Consider the following 18,622-nt stretch of genomic DNA (forward strand, 5'->3'; position numbering starts at 1 on the left):
AGAAGGTTCTTTCATGTGAACGCCAAGTAACACTCCAGCTGACGTGCCCATGTTTTTCCTTTCAGCTTTCTGTACTATCCTCTAGTTGTCTGTGTATACCGTGGATACCAAAGGAGTCTGATATTATGCAAGCCTGGAATTTTAATACATAGAGCCAGCGGCTGCTCTTAGTTACTGATATAAATATTGAGTATCTGCATTGATTTTACTAGAACAGACCTACTGGTATTAAATGTAGATATATTGTAAATATTTCTGTTTTCCCAGATCTCCCATTCCGTAGTTGAAACAAATACTTTCTGTGACTCTGCCAGAGGAGGAGAACCTTTTCACCATGCAACTATCTTGTTGTAATACGTTCAGCAATTCACACTGCAAGGCAAATCCGGAAGAGGGAATGAGGGAACACATCATGCTCAGGAAGTTATGAGACAGAGAAACGCAACTGAGAGATTTTGAGTTTTACTTTATTTTGTGCCTAGGAAGGGATTCCCATGTTTCTGCTTCTCACAAGCAAGTCACCTGAAATACCGGGACAGATGGGATCTCACCTGGAGTTCCCTTCCCCGATGTGCTGAAATGCACTGTGATGAGGCCAGCTCACTGAAATCCACCAGCTGGCAAAATGTGAGAAAACACCTTGTTTCGTAAGCAATTTATTTGCAGGGAAAAGTGCTGGGGGTGGGAGCCGCGTGAGAAAGGTCTCTGAGGAGCCAACACGGCACCTCAGTGCTGGTGCCCCTGACCCTTCAGCACATTCCTCGGATTTCCCTCCTGCGTTGTCTCGGCACCTCCTGCCTCTCCTGCCTGGAGAGGGGCACATTTTGGAAAGCAATTTCCCTGCCCAGCATATTCAGAAATAGGTTAATGACACTGCAACTTTAAATAGCAGCCTGATGCACAAGGGCAGGATTTATGGGCGCAGTCGGTTCATTGAGCAGCTCCCTGAACCGTCCCCCGCCAGCGATTCCAGCGCCGTGCGGTGACTCTGCACATTCAGTCCAGAGGGTCCCGGAGCCGCGTCCTCCGGTGCAACCGTCAGCCCCGCGGTGAATTAACGCTCAACGACAGAATGGCCGCGAAACCCAGATTTCAGGCCGTAGGAACCCGCAGACTTAGAACTCACATGAACACTTTCAGATTCCTCAGGTAGAAGGATTTTAAGTGGTTTGTTCTAATAAGCGGTACGTCTTTAAAGCCTCTGTGTAAGGAAAAGCCCATATGCTCCATGGAGTAATATGGCGTATATAAGAAATCTTGCTTGAGGGTTTTTGTAATGACGTTTAAGATATCAATTAAAAGCTGATCCCATGAGATAACAATGAGTTTTGATAAGCCAACATACGGAGCCCTGAACGCAGGGCAGGGGCTGCTCTCTGTGCACCAGCTGGCAGAGGCTCCCCGGGGCTGCGGGCCAGGTGCGTGTCCTCAGAAAGCTCCAGCGCTGCTGCTCATCCTCCTTTTCTGTGCCCAGACCTCCCCTCCCACGCCAGCAACTGCGAGGAGATGATGTAGGAGCCAGAAATACGAGCTGCTGTTGGCATAGCTGGGAGACAACAGTCCCTTGGGCTGGATGGAGCGGAAGAAAGAGTTTGCCTTACAATTCCTGGATATATCTGAACCATATTTCCTTACAATCAAGTATGGAACACTTTGGGTGGACACGAACATGACTTTTCAGTATCCCCAAGCCCTGAGATTGTTTAATGGCTAATTAAGCTGTGGTCACGTGCTCACACCAGTACCAGGGTTCACCTTCTCAGTTTCACTGAGATTTCTTTTTCTGTCAGCGTGGCACAGAGAAAGATGACCCGCTAAAAATTAGTGTGTTACTAAATGCTTCCAACATTTTAGGAGTGACAATGAGTTTAATTGTTCCTTTCTGAAATCTACCTAACATTTTTTTGAGCCTTCACGTTACGACCAGAGAGCTGTGACGCCTCCCAACTTGTCGCACAGGTGGAAGCTGGAGAAGCCATAGCAGGACGTGCAGCTGTGATGAGTTATTCAGAAGGGAGTTCACAGAGCACAGGCCGAGCCGCTCGGCAAGGCCCAGGCCCAGCGGGGCCGAGCGTCCTGAGGAGCCGCTGGGCGCCGCGCCATGGCGACCGGGCGCTCCGGGGCTGCCGGAGGGGACGGCGGGGACGAGCGGACAGCGCAGGGACAACGAGGCTGCAGGGCCCGGAGCCATGAGCGGCCCCACAGCGCGACCCCGCGCCCGCCGCTGCCATGACAACACGAGAGGAGACGAGACGAGCCGGAAAGCACAGCCCTGCCGGAGCGACCGCTCTGGCCGCGGGGGGAAATTTGGTCTCTGTGGCGGCCGCCGCTGCCGCCAATGGGAGGAGGCGGCGGCCGCCATGGCCCGGCATGCAGCGCGGCCCCGCCTCACTTCCCGGCCTGGCCGCTAAGATGGCGACTCCCATGCACCGGCTGATCGCGCGGAGACAGGCGTGAGTGCGGCGGGCGGGAGGGGCCGCGGGGCGGCGGAGGGGGTTCCACGGACCAGCTGGGGAGAGGGGAGCCTGGCGGGCAGCGCCCTGGGGGGGGTCGGGGCAGCGGGGCCGAGGTAGGGCTGGGGCGGCGCGGCCGGGAGTGTCTGGGGGCTCCGGGTGTGTCTGGGGGCTCCTCGCCCCCTTCTCGCGGGTGCTCTGTATCCCAGGCACAGTTACTGCTCGTCTGTAAGGAAGGAGCCCCGAAGGCCGGCTGGGCTGAGCTGGCTGGGGACAGCGTTGCAGGCTGGGGGAGCTGGGGCTCTTTAGTTGGAGGAGACTAAGGGGTGATCTTGTTAATGCTTATAAGTATATAAAGGATGAGTGTCAGGAGGATGGAGCCAGGCTCTTCTCGGTGACAACTAATAACAGGACAAGGGGCAATGGGTGCAAACTGGAACACAAGAGGTTCCACTTAAATTTGAGAAGAAACTTCTTCCTGGTGAGGGTGGCAGAGCCTGGCCCAGGCTGCCCAGGGAGGTTGTGGAGTCTCCTTCTCTGCAGACATTCAAACCCGCCTGGACACCTTCCTGTGGAACCTCAGCTGGGTGTTCCTGCTCCATGGGGGGATTGCACTGGGTGAGCTTTCCAGGGCCCTTCCAACCCCTGGCATCCTGGTGTTCTGTGAAATGATGTGAATGAACCCAGAGCAGAGGAAAAGGAGAGGAACCCTGCAGACTTTGAGCTCAGGTGTTAGTGCTAGTTAGCAGGGTTTTGGGAAAAGGCCACTTTACAGGTGGTGGTTTGCCATAGCTTGGTGAAGTGGGTGAGATCTTGTGGTGCAGGCATTTACCGAGCTTTGCCACAAACTTTGAACAGAGTTCAGAAAAAACAAGTTCTATGTTCATGTTATGTTGACACAACAGTAAAAGAGAGAGGGAAAAATTCCAAAAGAAATCAAGTGACCTTTATTTGAGATATGGGCACTGCATTCAAGTAATTCTATCAGTACCAAATGGATCTGATTGCAAAACTCTGAAGTGAGGAAAAGCCAATGTTTTTGCTTGATTATGTATGTTAAATAGGTGCCTCTGTTCCATTCTCATGTTTTACTTGTGTTAGGTTGTTGTTTTTTTTACTATTTGTTTCATGCTTTTTTTCTTCCTTAGTATAATTCATTTCTCGTGTTTCAGTTCTTGGAGTGTGTTCAGATTTTTTTTTGCCTGGTCATAAGAGTGGGACAGAATATGGATGATTTCTGCATTTTCTTTACTTTTTTATCGTTTAGGGTTTTTTTGGTGTTTTCCCCCCCGCCCGCTCCGTTTTTGCATGGAAAGTAACTTGGAATTTCAAAGTACCCATGGAATACTCTTCTTTTAAGTTGCTGTTTTGTGTGAGCCAAGGAATGGTTCCAGCCTTTGCTTCTAGGCTGTGGTCATTGTTCCCTGTTAAAAGTTTGGTTCAATCTTGTGCTTTTCGTTAGTGTTAAACCTTGTTGGTGCTGATATGGTGTTTATAGATCTGTAGTTGTTGAGCTATTCCGATATGTTTTCCTGGTAATGATTTTGCTTTTAGGGCTTGAGCCTCATCATTTTAGCTTATGCAGAGTTGTCTGCCCTGCTCACGGGAGTAGTGCTAAAGCCCCGGAACTACTGAGTTGTATTATCATTGCTTTAAACTCCCTTTCTGTTCCTGTGCAGCCAGGTCTGGGCTGGTTTGCGACAGAAAAACATTGACTGTTTTTGGTTTTGTGTGTTGGTGAAATGGAGGGAGTGTCCTCGTTCTGCTTATACGTAACCCTTGTGACAGAGCCGGAGTCTGAGGCAAGACAAGAACTGTTCAAAGGCGTTGGGGTTTTTGTTCATTGCTAGATGTACTGCTGCCTGTTCAAATCTGACTTAATGGTGCAGTATAGGTTGGAAGTTTAATTACTTTTCTGGTGCTCGTTTAGATCAGTATTTCTAAGGCTGGACAATGAAGCTAATACTTTTTGCATTGTGAAAGTGGTAGATGCTCAGAACATGATTCCCTTGGAGATGTAGAATTGTCACAAAAGGTGTGGACTAGAGTTGAAGGAGAAGCCATTCACATCTTGCCTTGAAATTCCACGCTCCTTTGGAGAGCAAGCCGCTCACTACTGCTCCGTCCCTTGATGTTGTCTGAATACTAAATGAACAGTCTTGGAGCCTCCTCCTCGTTAAACCAGGGCTGTTACAGATAGTTTAGATGGGCTGGTCTTGAAAAATTAGAATGTTGGTGTTTTGAAAACAACGATAGAAGGTGGAAATAAGTTACACCAGTTGCAATGAACCGCGTGGGATCCACAAAGTCCTAATTTTAGTCCTGGCTCTAGAACTCATTTGTGATTCTGGCCTTGAGTGAGTCACTTGACTGCTGTGTGAGCTTCCTGGTTTGTAGAGGAGGAGGCTGTTTGTGAGACGATAACAAAACAGCCTCAGAATAGTGGAGTGAGAGCCAGCGTATGAAGAGGTGAGTTTTCTGTCCTACCTGGCTACTAAAAATGATGAAAGGCTTTTGCCACAGTGTGAAAGCTGCAATACGGCTATAAAATGCTCACCGATAGTTCAGGTGCTTGGGTGGTGCAGAGGGGAAGTGAAGTCTTGCTTGGTTTACATTGTACAAAGTCAGCAGGAATCACTGTTCTTATGATAAACCTTCTGCCAGACTTTAATGAATCTTGGTGAATTCAACTAAGCTCCAACCAGGAGCATCTCTGTCTGAGTCCTGGGCTCTTGTGAGAATTTGGCAGTTTGGTACTTGAGTGTTAAATTCTGGGGTTTGGAAATGACCTGCTCTCTGCTAGTGGTGTTCTAAAACATCATTTCAGTTATTTCTCTGAAGCAAACTAGAACCACGTGCAATTATTGGATAGGAATAAATTGTGTGCAGCGTAATAATTCCCAATAGCTGTTGTACAGTTCTCACCTGTAATGCTAAAAACTGTGCCAGTGAGCTTGATCCAAATGTGACTTTGGTGATAGGGTTAATCTTTGGTCACTGGCAGAATGGTCGTAGTAGCATTGTTCAAAATGTTTAAGTTGTTTATAATATGTAAAGGGGGTGGGAAATTATGGAATCTTCAGCATGGGAGAAAACTGCAAGATAGGTTGACCAGCAGCTGGGATTAAACTAGATGGGGGATTTGGGTGCAGCTGGTGAGTGTGGTGTTGCCAGTTGAGGTCAGTAACTCAGCATTTGCTACTTTAGTAAAAGATGATGTAGAATGAAGCTGTGGAAAAGTGTCTTTTTGTTTTCTGTTATAGATAGTTGAAATGAGAATGTTTTAGTAAATGGAAATGTGTTTGCCTAAATTCCGTATGTATCGGAGGTTACTGTTCTTGTCCTGATTTAAGGTGTATAACAGCTAAAGTATCCAAGAATGTCTGGTGTAATCAGAACTACGTACACTGCCAAGAACCTGTATAATTTAAAAGCAGCTTTTTCAATAGGTAGAACAGCCTTGGAATCAGTCACTTAAGCAATTCTGCACTTTTATAGGGAGGCTAACAAGCAGCATGTGAGATGTCAAAAATGCTTAGAGTTTGGACATTGGACATATGAATGTACAGGGAAGAGAAAATACCTGCACAGACCTTCGAGGACAGCTCAGTTAGCGAAAATTCTTAAAGAGAAAGAAAAGCAACTACTACTCCAACAAAGGTAAGAGCGGCTGAAAGGAAATGTCTAGTTTGTTAATGAAAAGGTAATTTTGTGGGTTGGTGGGAGAGATGCTGTCCTAGACCATTTTCTGTCATCTTCCAGACCCTGTGGTGCTTGTTTAATGTTAGCGCTGGTTTGTGTGTCAGGTAGAATGTGTACGCTCAGGTCCCACAAAACTGAAATGTTGTTCACAAGCACCTGCTCACCTAAAATGAGCAGAGAAACTGGGTCTCCTACAGCCCTGCTTCAAAGTATTCCTATAATCATCTTTAAAGATCTAACAATGAATCATTAACCAGAAGGCAAACAGAGTCTAATGAAGTTAATATTTACTTTTGACAACCACATACAAGATTTTTCAGCGTTGACTCGTTTCAGCAGTTGTGCCAGGATCCTCCTGTTTGCCCAGTGTTGACCCCACGATTCTTATGGACATTATGGAGGCTTCACATACTGGCACCAGTAAAGCCCAGTGCTTGCCTGTCCCAGAGTAGGAGTTGGGAAGGAAGGAAGGGTGAGAAAACGCTTATTCCTCAGTGGTGTTACTGCACTGAACCAAACCAGGGAGCCCGAGTCTGATTTCTGGTTTTGAAGACAGCGAGTGCCACAGGCAGAACGACCAGGAGTCACGAAGGAGATCTGGTGATCTGCAGGGGATCGGCCCCCTCAGTCGTGCGTTAGTAATAACAAGAATTAGTGATAGTTCCATCAAGCGGCAAACCCCTGTACTTATATATACATTAAACACTAGAGGGAGGCACAGACCTGTGCCACTGCAGCCGGGTCAGTCACATCCTCAATTAGGTCCCGTCTTCTAAAAGGTACTTTGGGATCTAGTTCTGTTTATTCACAGTGACTTCTCCTACCTGTGAAACACCTGGTTCCCTGTAGTGAGGGTATAAGGCTTTAATAACATAAATGTTAACAGCATGCAGCAATACAGAAGGAATTATAATTTGGTTTGGAACGTGAAGATCAGTGAATCTTCCTCGTTCTGGCAGGAGGTCGTGGGGAGTGTGGAAAACTCTTCTGTGTAATGATGATATTTCCACACCATACATGTGACAATTTAAAAAACGTCAATCTCGTTTCTCTGGCATACAAATGTCATTGAGTCCTTCTATTGAAATATAGTACATTGATTGAAACAAAGGATAAACCATTGAATTGTTATGTAGCTTTCACCATGCATTTCAGTGCGTTGAGAAGAGCGTGTGGCTGGTACGTTTGACTGACAGAGTTTTATTTTCTTAAAAAAAATCCAGAAGTGACGACTGGTTAAAAAAAAATCTAAGTGTTTTCTTAGAAAGAACTTTCTGTGAGTGTGTGAATGCATGGAAAGCTGAAAGACTAATAGCTGGAAAGCATCAATATACATTCTGTGTCTTTTTCTACTTGAAAGAAATACATGGTGAAAGCTACAGAATAATTCAGTATTTGATGCTTTGTTTCAGTCAATTCAGTTATTGCTAAATTGCGAAACACCGAACATCTTTAGTATCCTTATCTCCTCCGCTTTTCCCAGCCCAAAGTGGTGTTGTCCATATGATATGAAGAGTAGGGCACATGGAACACAGAAAACTAGAGGGGAATTGCAGGTATTTTTTCCTTTCCTGATCTGTGTGTATGATTGTTGTTCTGGTTTGGATAGCGACTGAAAAGAGGTGCCGAGTGAGCTTTGGGCGCTGTGGCTCTGCTGGTGGGATCCTCGTTTTCTAATATTAAACTCAGCTCTGCAGAGTTTGATTTTCCTCCTGCATTAATGAAAGCCGTTGCTTTTTTCCTCCCTTAATTAGCACCGGAGAAAGTGCTGCAGAAAGGAAGACCAAGAAGAAGAGGTAGGTGGGGATGCTGAGGAGCCGTGCGGCTGTTTGGGTGGCGGGGGATCGGGAAGGCTGGGGAAGGCAGGGTTGCAAACGGAGTTTTGCTTTTGCTGCCTCTTTCCTGTCACAGTGATCCATGTGACAGACATCTGGAAAATTTCTACTCTCCCTGCTCAAAACCTCTGAATTTTGTTGTCATCTACTTTTCTCCCTGCTGATGGTTCTGTCTGCATGTGATCTTGCCTCCGTAATAAAAATCTCCCTATTTCTGCCTCCAAGCTGATCAAGTGTATTTTAAGCAGCTGTGCAAGAACGGCATGCTGGTTTCTAGCGTGTGATCGCTCCACCTACTTGTCCCGCTCTCCCGTTTGTTGTTTCCATCCCTTTCTCACAGCAGCTGTCTCTCTCCAAAGCACTGTCTAGAGAATAATAAAGCTGCTAAAAAAACCAAAACCAAACCAAACCCCTCAATCCCAGACCGTAACAAAATCCAAGAAACAAACTTTCCCCCCCAGCACTAATGTGAGCCAAGAACTCTTTGTCTTTTGACATTATTTCTGCTTCACTTTGCTGTAACTTTTGCTTGGGAATTCATTCAGTCTTTAGTAGCAAAGCCCTTTTGGGCTGTAACGCTCCTGCTGCTCGTGGTGAGTGTGATTTGTGGCTGATGTGTCTGCAGTAGCAGCCTCATCACCTCTGTGCATTGAGTTGACCTCTGTCTCTAAATCTGATCTTCCAAACACAGTTTTCAGAAGCTTTTCAACACTAGGCCGTTTGTTTGGTTTGGCAGTCATTACTTAAGCCACGGGAGTATTTTAAACCGCCTTTCTTTGAGGCTGTCCTGCGGAATGGGGCTTTATTGGAGTGCCTCTTGGAGAGTGTCTTAGTTCTATCAGAATGTTTTACCAAAGGCTCCTTTCTCAGTAGTGCCCATGTATTGTTGGAGTTCTTTAGAACCAGTGAGCTGGTAAATGAAGAGGTTTCTAAGTGGTGGTTCAGAGCTCTTCTGCCTCAGCTTCCTCATGCGCCGCAGCGCTCTGCTCGGGTGCCTGATTTTTGGGGTGTTGGGGCTCTAAACCAATGTGAAACTGAAAGAGCAGATGGGTTTATGGGGAGGGGGTGCTTTGGGAACTTCTTCCTTAACAGTTTAAAACTCTTCTAGGTTAGAATTGTTATCTTGTTTTTATGCAAGCACTGAATCCATCAATATCAGATTCATTTCCAGAACATTTGCTATTTATGTATTTGTTATGATACAGGAAGAATTAAATGCAAAAAATTCAGCAAAGTGTTACAGTTGGATATATTAAATTCCAAATTAAGAGAAAAAACTGCAAAGGTTCGGGGCTGGCAGCGGTGAGCGCTGACCTCTCACACAGTCTGTTTGTTTTGATATAAACAGTAATAAGCTACAGGCTTAACCAGAAAAACAGGCACAGGCGAAGCAGCTGTTGTACGAAGTTGTGACCTCAGGTGACACAGAGCTGCCAGGGACACATTGGCTGTGACGTTCCCACGTCCCCCAACGTGCGTGTTATCAGTTGAGAGACCACTTCACGCTCGGATCACACACAAATCCGCCTGTCTGAAGGGTAAAATCACATCTGCCCTCCTTTCTTTGGGCACCCAGTTGTGGTTGTGCCCAAAATTGTAGATTTGATTTAAGTAGCATGATTCAAATCCCCTGGGGCTGCTGGATGATTGCAGTAGAATTAAAAGGACTGGAAGTCTCAGAGGGGCGATAGCAAGTGCTACAAAATGCAACCGTTGTTCATGGGGCCATACAGGATACTGCCATTTGTGAACTTGTTTAGGGGAGGGTGAATGTGTATCTGCTGGAGAAATGTGCTTTAAAGTGGTTTAGTAGAGACAAAAATCTTATGCTGACCAATCCGCAGCACCTGGGCTGTCGCGTTACCCAATTAGGACAAGGTGAATCCCTGAATTCTATCTGCTCCCACCTCCATCCTCTCCCTGTAACCACCAACAGAGCACATATTGCGTCACCCGAAAACAAGTATCTGCTTGTTCTCTCTCTCATAGATGTAGCTATTGCTTCCCCCTGGGTGAAGCGGTATTGTTATATTCTGATAGTTCTGTGAATGCGTTTCAGATTATCGCCTAAATATTGGAGGTCCATGAGCTGCTTCTGTGGATTCCAGGAAAGGTGTTGAGGAAAAGAAAGTTCAGTCAAAGTTATTGTTAAGGGGATTCTCCGGACAATTCTTGTCCATATAAATGGGTCTCCACATCTAATGAAACTTCCAACTACTGATCCCATTTTTTTGTTTGTTTTCCTCATTTTAAGACTCCTTTTTTTTTCCACCAGCACTAAGTCTGTATTTAACCAGCCCTTACGGATTTGTTTTTAACAAACAGCCTTTGTGTCTGTGTGCAGAGAGATAGCATCACAGGTGTGTTATAAAAGCTTCAGCGGTTTATAGCTCATAGGTGCATCCAGACGTGTCAGTTGGTGTGACCATGGTTGGTATGATGAACACTTTACTCTTTTTCTAACAGCCTTAACGTGGCCATTTCCTGAGTTATGTTTACCCAAACTCTCTGATAAACACTACTATGTTAATTTTCAAATGGAAAGCGGATTCTCCGTTGTTATATCTAACATTTTTGTGTGCTGCTTGGTTGACTTGGCAGGAAGTCAGGTGAGTTAGTACCTTTGCACTTTGTTTGGAGAAAGACCTGTGGGATAATTTAATTGTACTTTGTTGGAATTCGTGTTACCTTAACCAGGGACCTTGGTCTTGAGAACAACAGCCTCGGTAAGGGCTAAAAATGGAAAACAAAATGCAGAGGTACAGAAATCCCCTTTGGTATGTTCCTAACTCCGTCTTTGTCGTGGGCTGTGTCCACCCCTTCTCCTCCGCCCGCAAACAGGAGCGTCCTGTTACCGCAGGTACTTTGGGTTCTTTTGCCAGGAGTCATCTAAGAACGGTTTCCGTCGAGTGTAGTTCTGACATTTGTGAAATCACTGATGGAACTTCCACCAGTTTATACACTGCCAAAGTTTCACTCTGAACTGCTGTGGTGTGCCAGGAACCAACTTGTCCCGGTTCATTTTCCCCAAGGCTTCAGCAGCGCAGGACATTCACACTTCTCCTGCGGCCTTGTTCTTCTATTTAGCCAAGTCAGTAGAGACACTTGTCATTACTGTGAACAAAATCCTCACCAGCTTTCAAAATGACCCTTTTTCTGCAGCCCTGTTCTGCTTTGTGTATGTGGTGTCACTCGGCTCCAATGCCCAAAATGCATTTGTTCAGAATTGGAGGGGTGGGGGGGTTTGTTTGGTTTTCAGAGCAGATAATTGATCTCTGGCTTGCAGCACAGCTAGAGAACACGGCACGGAGTGCTGTCTCCAGCAGGCCTGTTCCCATCTGTGTCTTTCCTTCCAGATCCCGAAGCGTGACCAGCTCCAGCAGCAGCAGCAGCGGCAGTTCCGCTGGCGATTCCTCATCTGACAGCGACGACTCTTCTACCTCCTCCTCTGACGATGACAGCGACAGTGACGAGAGCTCCTCTACCTCCTCGTCTTCTCCATCCTCGAGTAGCACGTCCTCTTCTTCCGAGTTTGAGTCGGATTCTAGTTCCTCCAGCAGCAGCAGCAGCAGCACAGAGAGTAGTTCCGATGATGAGCCACCAAGGAAAAAGAAGAAGAAATAGCGTGGTACAGTCTGGAACTGTTGTTGAGTGAATGGTAACGCTCTGCAAAGGTGTTTTGAGCACATGGTTGCCAAACAGTTTAACTGGTCACCGTTTCTACTGCTAAAACTTTCTAAATGTTTTGCATAGTTGTTCATAGGACATGAGAGGTATTAAATGGCACGTGAGACTTACTGAGAGAGTATTTTTGTGATTTCTCCTTTTATGGAAAATTTACTTTTTTAGTTCAAAAATCTATCATCAGATTCGTTTATATGAGCTGAGGTCCAGTAACCTGGATGTTTACATGCTGGAAAGCAAAAGCTTTTTATTGCAGATCATAACGTGCATCATATGCTGCTGCTCCTCCGCTGCTGACAGCTCGACTTACACACAGAGAGCCCTGTGGAGCGAGGTTGGCCAGCACTGGCTTAACAAACCTGCAGAGCTTTTTCCTGATGGCTTTTCCTGATGCTTCCAGGACCAGTCTTAACTGCAACATAAAGCTTTAAATAGTGTTCATTTGTTAATGATCAGTATCCCACGTGTATGGTGCAGAGGCTTTAGGCTTTTGGACTCGCCCGTTCCTTAGCTGGTGTCTGTGTGGTGTGTCCGGCTGCCTCTGGCAGCAGGGTCTGGAGGGGAGGAGCAGTGCGCAGTGCTAGAATCGGGACTGATGCTGCTTAGGAGGTTCATCTTTGTGCCTTTTTTTGTAAATTCAGTGTATCCTAGTGAGAGAAGGGCTTGAGTGGGTGTTTTTCAACCTCCATTAGATTTCCATACAGAATACGGTCAGAGAAATAGTAGTAAGAAACAAAACTGGGCGCTATTTTAAAGGAGATAGAAAAAAGGCTATTTTCACGGGATGCTCAGTAATAGAAGGAGTCTCCTTTAAGTAGACATCCCAAAGGAAAGTGTTTCCCTCTAGATATTTTTGCAAAAAATTGTTGTGTGATGCAGGCTCACCGATGGTGGCGTTTGGCACACTGGCAATACGGTCTGCAGTGTAACCCGTCCCTGGTTTGTGTGTGGTTGTGTGTACGTGTCCGTGAAAATCCGACATGGGAGAAGTCAGTGCAAAAAACACCACAACAGAAGCAAAATCCCAGCGTGCTGCAGAACAATTATTGCTGGTTGCAAACTGAGGGTGATTCGTTCTTTCGGTGGGTCAAAGCAGTTGGCATTAGTGTTTGGATCTGTGATGCCGTCTCTTAAGCTCATTTCTGGAGTGCCCTGGTTTGCAGGAGGGGGCATCACACGCGGGACAATTCTTAAACATCTTGGCTTAGGTAAAATATAGTAACTAAACTATTTTTTATATTTTTATGGATAAAGTAGTGTCTAGAATTACTTTTGAATAAACTGTGCATATTTAAGTGTTTGAAAATATCTATGTTGTGTGTTTTAGTCTGTGATCTTTACTGTTTTACAGAACACTCTGCAGACTGTAAATAAAATTACCAGAAAATTGTTGAATTCTTGACTGAATGTACCATTTAATGGGAAAAATTAATAAATTATTAAACACTAGTTGCTAAGTTCACGCTTGATGCGAATGTGATACAGTTGTGCTGTTCAGCCCATCTCGTACGTTCATTTAGTCAGTGCTGCTGCGCCTGTGTGCAGATGGCTTGGTCAGAAGCGCGTTGCTTCACACCAGTGTATTAATTCTCCCCTTTAAGTTGTCCCTGCTAGGAAAAGAGAAGTTTAAGGTGGTTGGAGCACCACTAAATACTGAAGTGAGTCGTTAACGGAGCGGGTCGGTCTGTTTGGTGTCTGCAGCCGGACAAATCGGCTCCGTTCACGAGGACAAAAGGAAACGCTCGTGCCTGTTGGTTCTGCTGTGGGAGCTCCACAAGGTAACGCAATTACAGATGATACTAAGGAGACGTTGATTTAATTTCTGATCCGCTGTTGGCTCACGAGTGGAGATCCGAAGAGAAGGATTTCTGCTTTCACTCAATATCTGATAGTGCCAAATGCTGATTAAGCCCGAGACCAGCCATAAGTCCCTCTGTACTCAGATTTTTGTTTTAAAATGTTTAATTTCAAATGTGATACTTTTGTTGGGTTTTTAAATAGCCTTTTTTTGTTTAATTTGTTTTTACATATTCTTATTTTACAGAGTAAAACCCAACCGGCCTGTCGGGAGCCTCACCAGTTCATCTTTCACTACATCATATCCTGAAACCTTACTGGAGGCCTTGATTCAATGTTTGTTTTCAACGGGAAAGGTATTTCTTTAATTTCTGTCTCCCAAGGCTCTACGTTAAGTACAAAGATCATTATCCAAAACGAAAAGCAACAAAAAAACCCCCCCACCAACTAAGTAGAAATTGTTGTATTTCCTAAGCAGTTACATGAGACCCGTGTAGCTCTGAACAGCCTCCATTTTAATCCTTCTAATTACAACTGAAACTACTGTTGCTAATTGAAGGGAAGCAATTGGTGCAGCCTCCTAGAAAAACAGCCCCAGGAAAAGGCATCGCATTTCAAGGAGAAGCACTGAACTGGTGGGAGAGCGGGAAAAGGGAGAGACAACCGGGTCTACCGGTCCAGGGCTGTGTTAAATCAAGCATCTGACGGTTGGAACCCGCGTTCTGGGTACCCCGATGATGTTTTGGGTGCCCCTGATGAAGCCGTGTTACACAGTCTCTCGTGGATCGATGGATTGATTTATATTTCTATGGAGGAGTCCCTAATAAACAGGACTTTTGCTATCAGCTGAATTTCATTTTAGAAGAAGTGGATCAATATATCTAACCCCATGAGTTTAATCTTTATGAAGTTATACACAGACCCAGTTTCAAAGCATCTGTTTGAAACCCCCTGGATTTACCCAGCTCTGCATTAACCAGGTGCTGAGACACCAACGGTGTCCGAGACGGATTTCACGGCCTAATTGTGTTAATTGGGAGGTGTAAGGGATACAGGGGACAATACAAAACATAATGGCAGAATGTAAGTTTGACTTTTGAGGTTTGGTGTATCAGAAATGCCACTGGCAGAGCATAACCAGAAACAGCATAGAAACCTGATCAAAAGGGGTGTTTTCACTATTTCTCGTTCGTTTCTGTTATTTACAGCACAGCGTTGCTTTCTCCAAGCAGCTCCTCGCCCAGACGAAGGAGGGGAGTGAGAGGTGCGTTCAATTTTGAGGGAGCTTGGGGTTCCACCCGAATTTGATCACGTTTTGTTGTGGTGTTGGTCTCATTCCAGTGTCGTAACAAACTCAGGTTGAGCTCCTGGTTAAAACCAGTTCCAAACGGTTTGAGCTTGGCTCTGGGCTTAAGCTGTCACTGGCGCTTTTTGCAGGGGTTTTTGTGCCATTCTCCTGTATTTTACTGACATATTTCAAACAAAGAATAAAGTATTACTTTAAAAATATGAATCTAAAGTAGAACCATGTTCTGGTACGTTTCAAAATCAGCTGAAGTGGAAGAAGTAGTTTTTGTTTGTAGATGTTTATATAATATGGTTGTAGGTTTCAGAGTTAATTACGCTTCAGGTTATCGAAGAATGCGTTAATGTGCAGGAAGAGGCTGGTTCTTCTTTCCATATGTAACGGCTCGCGGAGGAGCCGCATTTTTCGGGACTTCAACCATTTTCCAGGGGTTCCGGGGGCCGCGCGTGGTGCCGCCCGCCGCCGCCAGGGGGCGCAGCGCCCGGGGTGCTCCCCGCCCCCTACCACGTGACGCGCGAGGGGCGGGACCGCGGCCACGCCCCCTCCGCCTTTCCGCTCGGCGGGGTCACGTGCTCGTGGAGTTCCCCCCCACACCCCGTCGCTGGGTCACGTGAGCAGCGGCCGCGCGGGGGCTGCCGGGAAGCGCGAGTGCCCGGCTGCGGGAGGAGCCGCGGCCCGGCCGGACCGAGCGGCCCGGGGGCTCAGGCTGCTCAGGCCCACGGCGCCGGCCCTCCCCGACCTCACCTCGCCGCCAACCCCGCCCCGGCCCGCGATGGAACGGCGGGACCCCTGGGGAGACGCCGGCGCCTCCCGCCTGTGAGCCGTTCCCCCTGCCCGGGCCTTGTCCCCTGCCGGGGCCGAGCCCGCCCCTGCGCTGCCTGGGCCGGCGGTGACTCGGCGGCGGCGCCCCCGCTCCCTCGGGCCTCTTCGTCCTCCTCTCCCAGCCCGGCGGGCCGGTGGCGGCACCAGGAAATGGTCCGGGCCTAGCGGAGCGGCCAGCGGAGGTGAGAGGCGGCCGGGGCCGGCAGCGGGGCGGGGGAGGGCAGGATCCCTGAGCGGCTGCCGTCGGACCCCGCTCTGCCCCCGCTTCCCCGGCTCATTTCCTGGGGGGCTTCCCCGGCCCGGCCCTCCGTTCCCGCGGTACCTGCGCGGGCCCTGCCCCGCCGGGCTGCGGGTCCGGGCGGTTCCCGGCCCGTCTCTCCCGCCCCAGCCCGCGGTGTTTCCCCTCAGACGGCCGAGAGCAGCCACACACCGGCGGGACCGGGGGGCTGTGCCGGGCAGCGCTCCCCCCGGCCTGTCCCGCCGGGTTCCTCTCCCGAGAGAGCAAAACCTGGGTGGCCTCCGTTAAAACCGACACTTGAGATGGGTCCTTGTGCTAACGGGGCCGGTGCGTTCCCCTCTCTGAGCTGTTGGGTTTAATCCTGTTCCAGTAATTGACGTAAGGGCTTTGTTCCTTCCCCTTTGCTCTCCGCGTTTCTCTGGGGATGGAGCGGGGAGGGCTGGGGGACACTGGGAGCTGCGCTGATTGTGGGAAATGGTTTCGGGCAGGTGCTGGTGAAGGTCGGGAGAACAGAGACTCAGGGGTTATTGACCCCCCAGTCGCATCGTCCGTGTGAGTGAGCAGAGAGTTGTTACATAAAGTGTCATCCCTGGTGAGGGTTGTGTTATACCGTGTGATCCCAAAAGCGATTGCTTAACATTTCTGGAACCTGGGCTGACAAGTGCTTCCCCCCCCCGCTCCCCCGCCAGTGAACAAAAAGCAAGGAAGTGTTGAAATGTCCGATGCAGATATTAGTGCTTTCAGTTGCTGTGTCATTTATTGGCTTGAAATTAGAAAGTTGTTAACTTCATGTCGGGGGAAAACTGAGCGTGTTTTTACCCGTATCGCGAACACAGCCTGCGAAGAGGACGCTCTGATGCAAAGAGAGCTCTGCTTCGCGGGAATGGGCCCCTCTGTTTCACAGCCGGGCTCCTTGGCTTATGCCGGCCTGGTTTGATCGTTTACTTGGGGAGATTCTGGCGGTTTGAAGTGTTCCCGTGTTTCGGTGATGTCAGTCAGACCTCCCACCCACCTCTGTGTGCGGAACAGGCACTTACTCAGCACCAGTCGTTGTTCGGCTCAAGTCTGTGCTTTTATTTGTTGCCTTATTGCCCGTTCCCTTCTAGCTGCCGAGCTGCTCCCCATGGGTGTATTTCGAGTTCCTTATGTTCCTTTAAAACTTCTGAATATCTTAACTCCCTGGAACGCTGTGCTTTGCAGCCCCAGGGTGTTGCGAAATAGGATCTAGTCAAGTGCTTTGGAGGAGTGGTTGTACACTTGATTTGTCATTTTGATATCTGCTCTAATGAGAGACACATTATTAAACTCACGGTGCTGCTGCTGTGTCCCCTGCCACAGCAAGGTGCGACATACAGAGTCTTAGTCACATAGGTTGTGCGTGGCTGTTACACTGAAGTTATACAGTGGTTTGTCATGGTAATTGTGCAGTTCTTGTTGGGCAGTAAATAGAAAATTTTATGCTTTGGCATTATTAATTTCTTGGCTTTATTAATGTATCTTTTATTATTATTATTTCCTAACTGCTGCACTGTGTTTGCAGCTCTGTGCAAGAGCAAGCTCTCCTGTTGAGCAGTTTTAACAGCCATTAAAGAAAACAGTAGATTTCAACTCCAGTCTCAAAAACGGTTTCAGGTCCCTGATATTTCCTTTAAACGTCTCTGCAGTTCTCGTTTTGTGACTTTTCTCCTCTCTGTGAAACACTGAGAGAGACTGAGCCCCTGGGGAAGCTTTTTGTGCAAGAAGTCACACAGCAACCAACAAAAAAAGTAGTTCGTATATATACTTGTGTGTTTTACAAGCTTCCGAGTTATGATGATCTCAGCTTCTTAAAGCATAATAAAACTTCAGGGAAATAGTTCTTGGATTTCTGGGTTTTCTTTTTAGTAGGCTGGAATGCTTTTGCACAGTTATAACCCAACTATTTGATCAGACGATGCCGCGTATTTTTATCTACAAATGCCATACAACTCACAGTGTTCGGGTTTTGTAGGTAGTTACAGCAGAAATCTGCCCTGACATCAGTTGGTGGGTGATGAATTGGCACGTACGCCGTGGTTCCTCCTTCCTTTCCCAGCGGCTGGCGAGGATGCTCTGCTGTGCTTTTTCCACCGCGGCTGCCCGGGGTGTCAGCTGGGACTAAAGACGCGTCCGACTTGTGTGACACTGGTGGGAGAGCGGGTCCAGCGCCTTCGGGAGCATCCGGGGACTCTGGGACCAAGTGATGGGGAAACTGCTGCCCCTCCTGTGTTTTTCAGCGCTTAGAGGAGTTGCTGTAACTGCTTGTAACTGCTTCTGGTGCTTCCCTTCCTGTCCTTCCTGCTCGACCTCGCTTTGTGAGTGTTTTAATCATTGCTACTCTTACTCTGTGCTCCAGATGAACAGAACTCTGCGTTGTTGAGGGTCGAAATGTCACCCGGCGATACCTGGTGTCTGAGGCTGAATCTGGAGGGTTGGGACATGATGTCGGCACCTGTCCTGTGGGCAGGTCTGTGTTTGCTGGGGTGTGGAAGGAGCACGAGCGTTGCCGAGAGGCTGCTCTGCGGCAGCGCGTGGGGCTGGGGGCTGGTGGCGCGGTGCCGGCTTTGGGGTCTGCCGCTCTGAGGACGGAAGGATAGTCTGGAGATCTGAGTGACTTTGAGGTTGCTTTTCTGCTGCTGTAATTGTTTTCAGCCACATAATTTCAGATTGTTACTCACATGTGGTTTGTTCTACAGGCGTGTTTCCTTTCTCCAGTGTTACTAGAGCCTCAACTACCTTCAGCAGAGGCTGAGAAATAACTCGAGTC

The 18,622-nt window shown here is 47.7% G+C and overlaps 2 protein-coding genes across 3 annotated transcripts in view; both read left to right on the forward strand.

Moving 5' to 3' along the window:
• Positions 1-1,957: 1,957 nt before the first annotated feature.
• On the forward strand, positions 1,958-13,123 carry ZCCHC10 (zinc finger CCHC-type containing 10). 2 transcript variants are annotated; one of them, XM_065849046.2, is made up of 4 exons: positions 2,342-2,453; positions 5,952-6,113; positions 7,910-7,951; positions 11,347-13,123. In XM_065849046.2, exons 1-4 carry the CDS (start codon positions 2,371-2,373, stop codon positions 11,612-11,614), a joined length of 555 nt encoding a protein of 184 aa, XP_065705118.1. In that variant the 5' UTR covers positions 2,342-2,370; the 3' UTR covers positions 11,615-13,123. The 2 variants fall into 2 exon arrangements, with proteins under 2 accessions (XP_071670703.1, XP_065705118.1); XM_071814602.1 differs by lacking the exons at positions 5,952-6,113; positions 7,910-7,951 and having other exon boundaries at positions 1,958-2,453.
• A 2,276-nt stretch (positions 13,124-15,399) lies between these two features.
• AFF4 (ALF transcription elongation factor 4) overlaps positions 15,400-18,622 on the forward strand; it is a 44,411-nt gene continuing 41,188 nt past the window's right edge. The window contains exon 1 of the mRNA XM_065848756.2: positions 15,400-15,781. The gene's annotated coding sequence lies outside the window, so the exon portion shown is untranslated. The remainder of the gene's footprint in view (positions 15,782-18,622) is intronic.

This window comes from Patagioenas fasciata, chromosome 14 (genome assembly GCF_037038585.1).
Source record: "Patagioenas fasciata isolate bPatFas1 chromosome 14, bPatFas1.hap1, whole genome shotgun sequence".
Lineage (NCBI taxonomy): Eukaryota > Metazoa > Chordata > Aves > Columbiformes > Columbidae > Patagioenas > Patagioenas fasciata.

What these genes read in the sequence shown, in the direction of transcription:
- ZCCHC10 (XM_065849046.2), top strand. Translation starts at nt 2,371, where the DNA reads ATGCAGCGCGGCCCCGCCTCACTTCCCGGCCTGGCCGCTAAGATGGCG. An exon ending in CTGATCGCGCGGAGACAGGC is followed by an intron (nt 2,454 to 5,951) that starts GTGAGTGCGGCG and finishes GCACTTTTATAG; the next exon opens with GGAGGCTAACAAGCAGCATG. An exon ending in CAACTACTACTCCAACAAAG is followed by an intron (nt 6,114 to 7,909) that starts GTAAGAGCGGCT and finishes TCCCTTAATTAG; the next exon opens with CACCGGAGAAAGTGCTGCAG.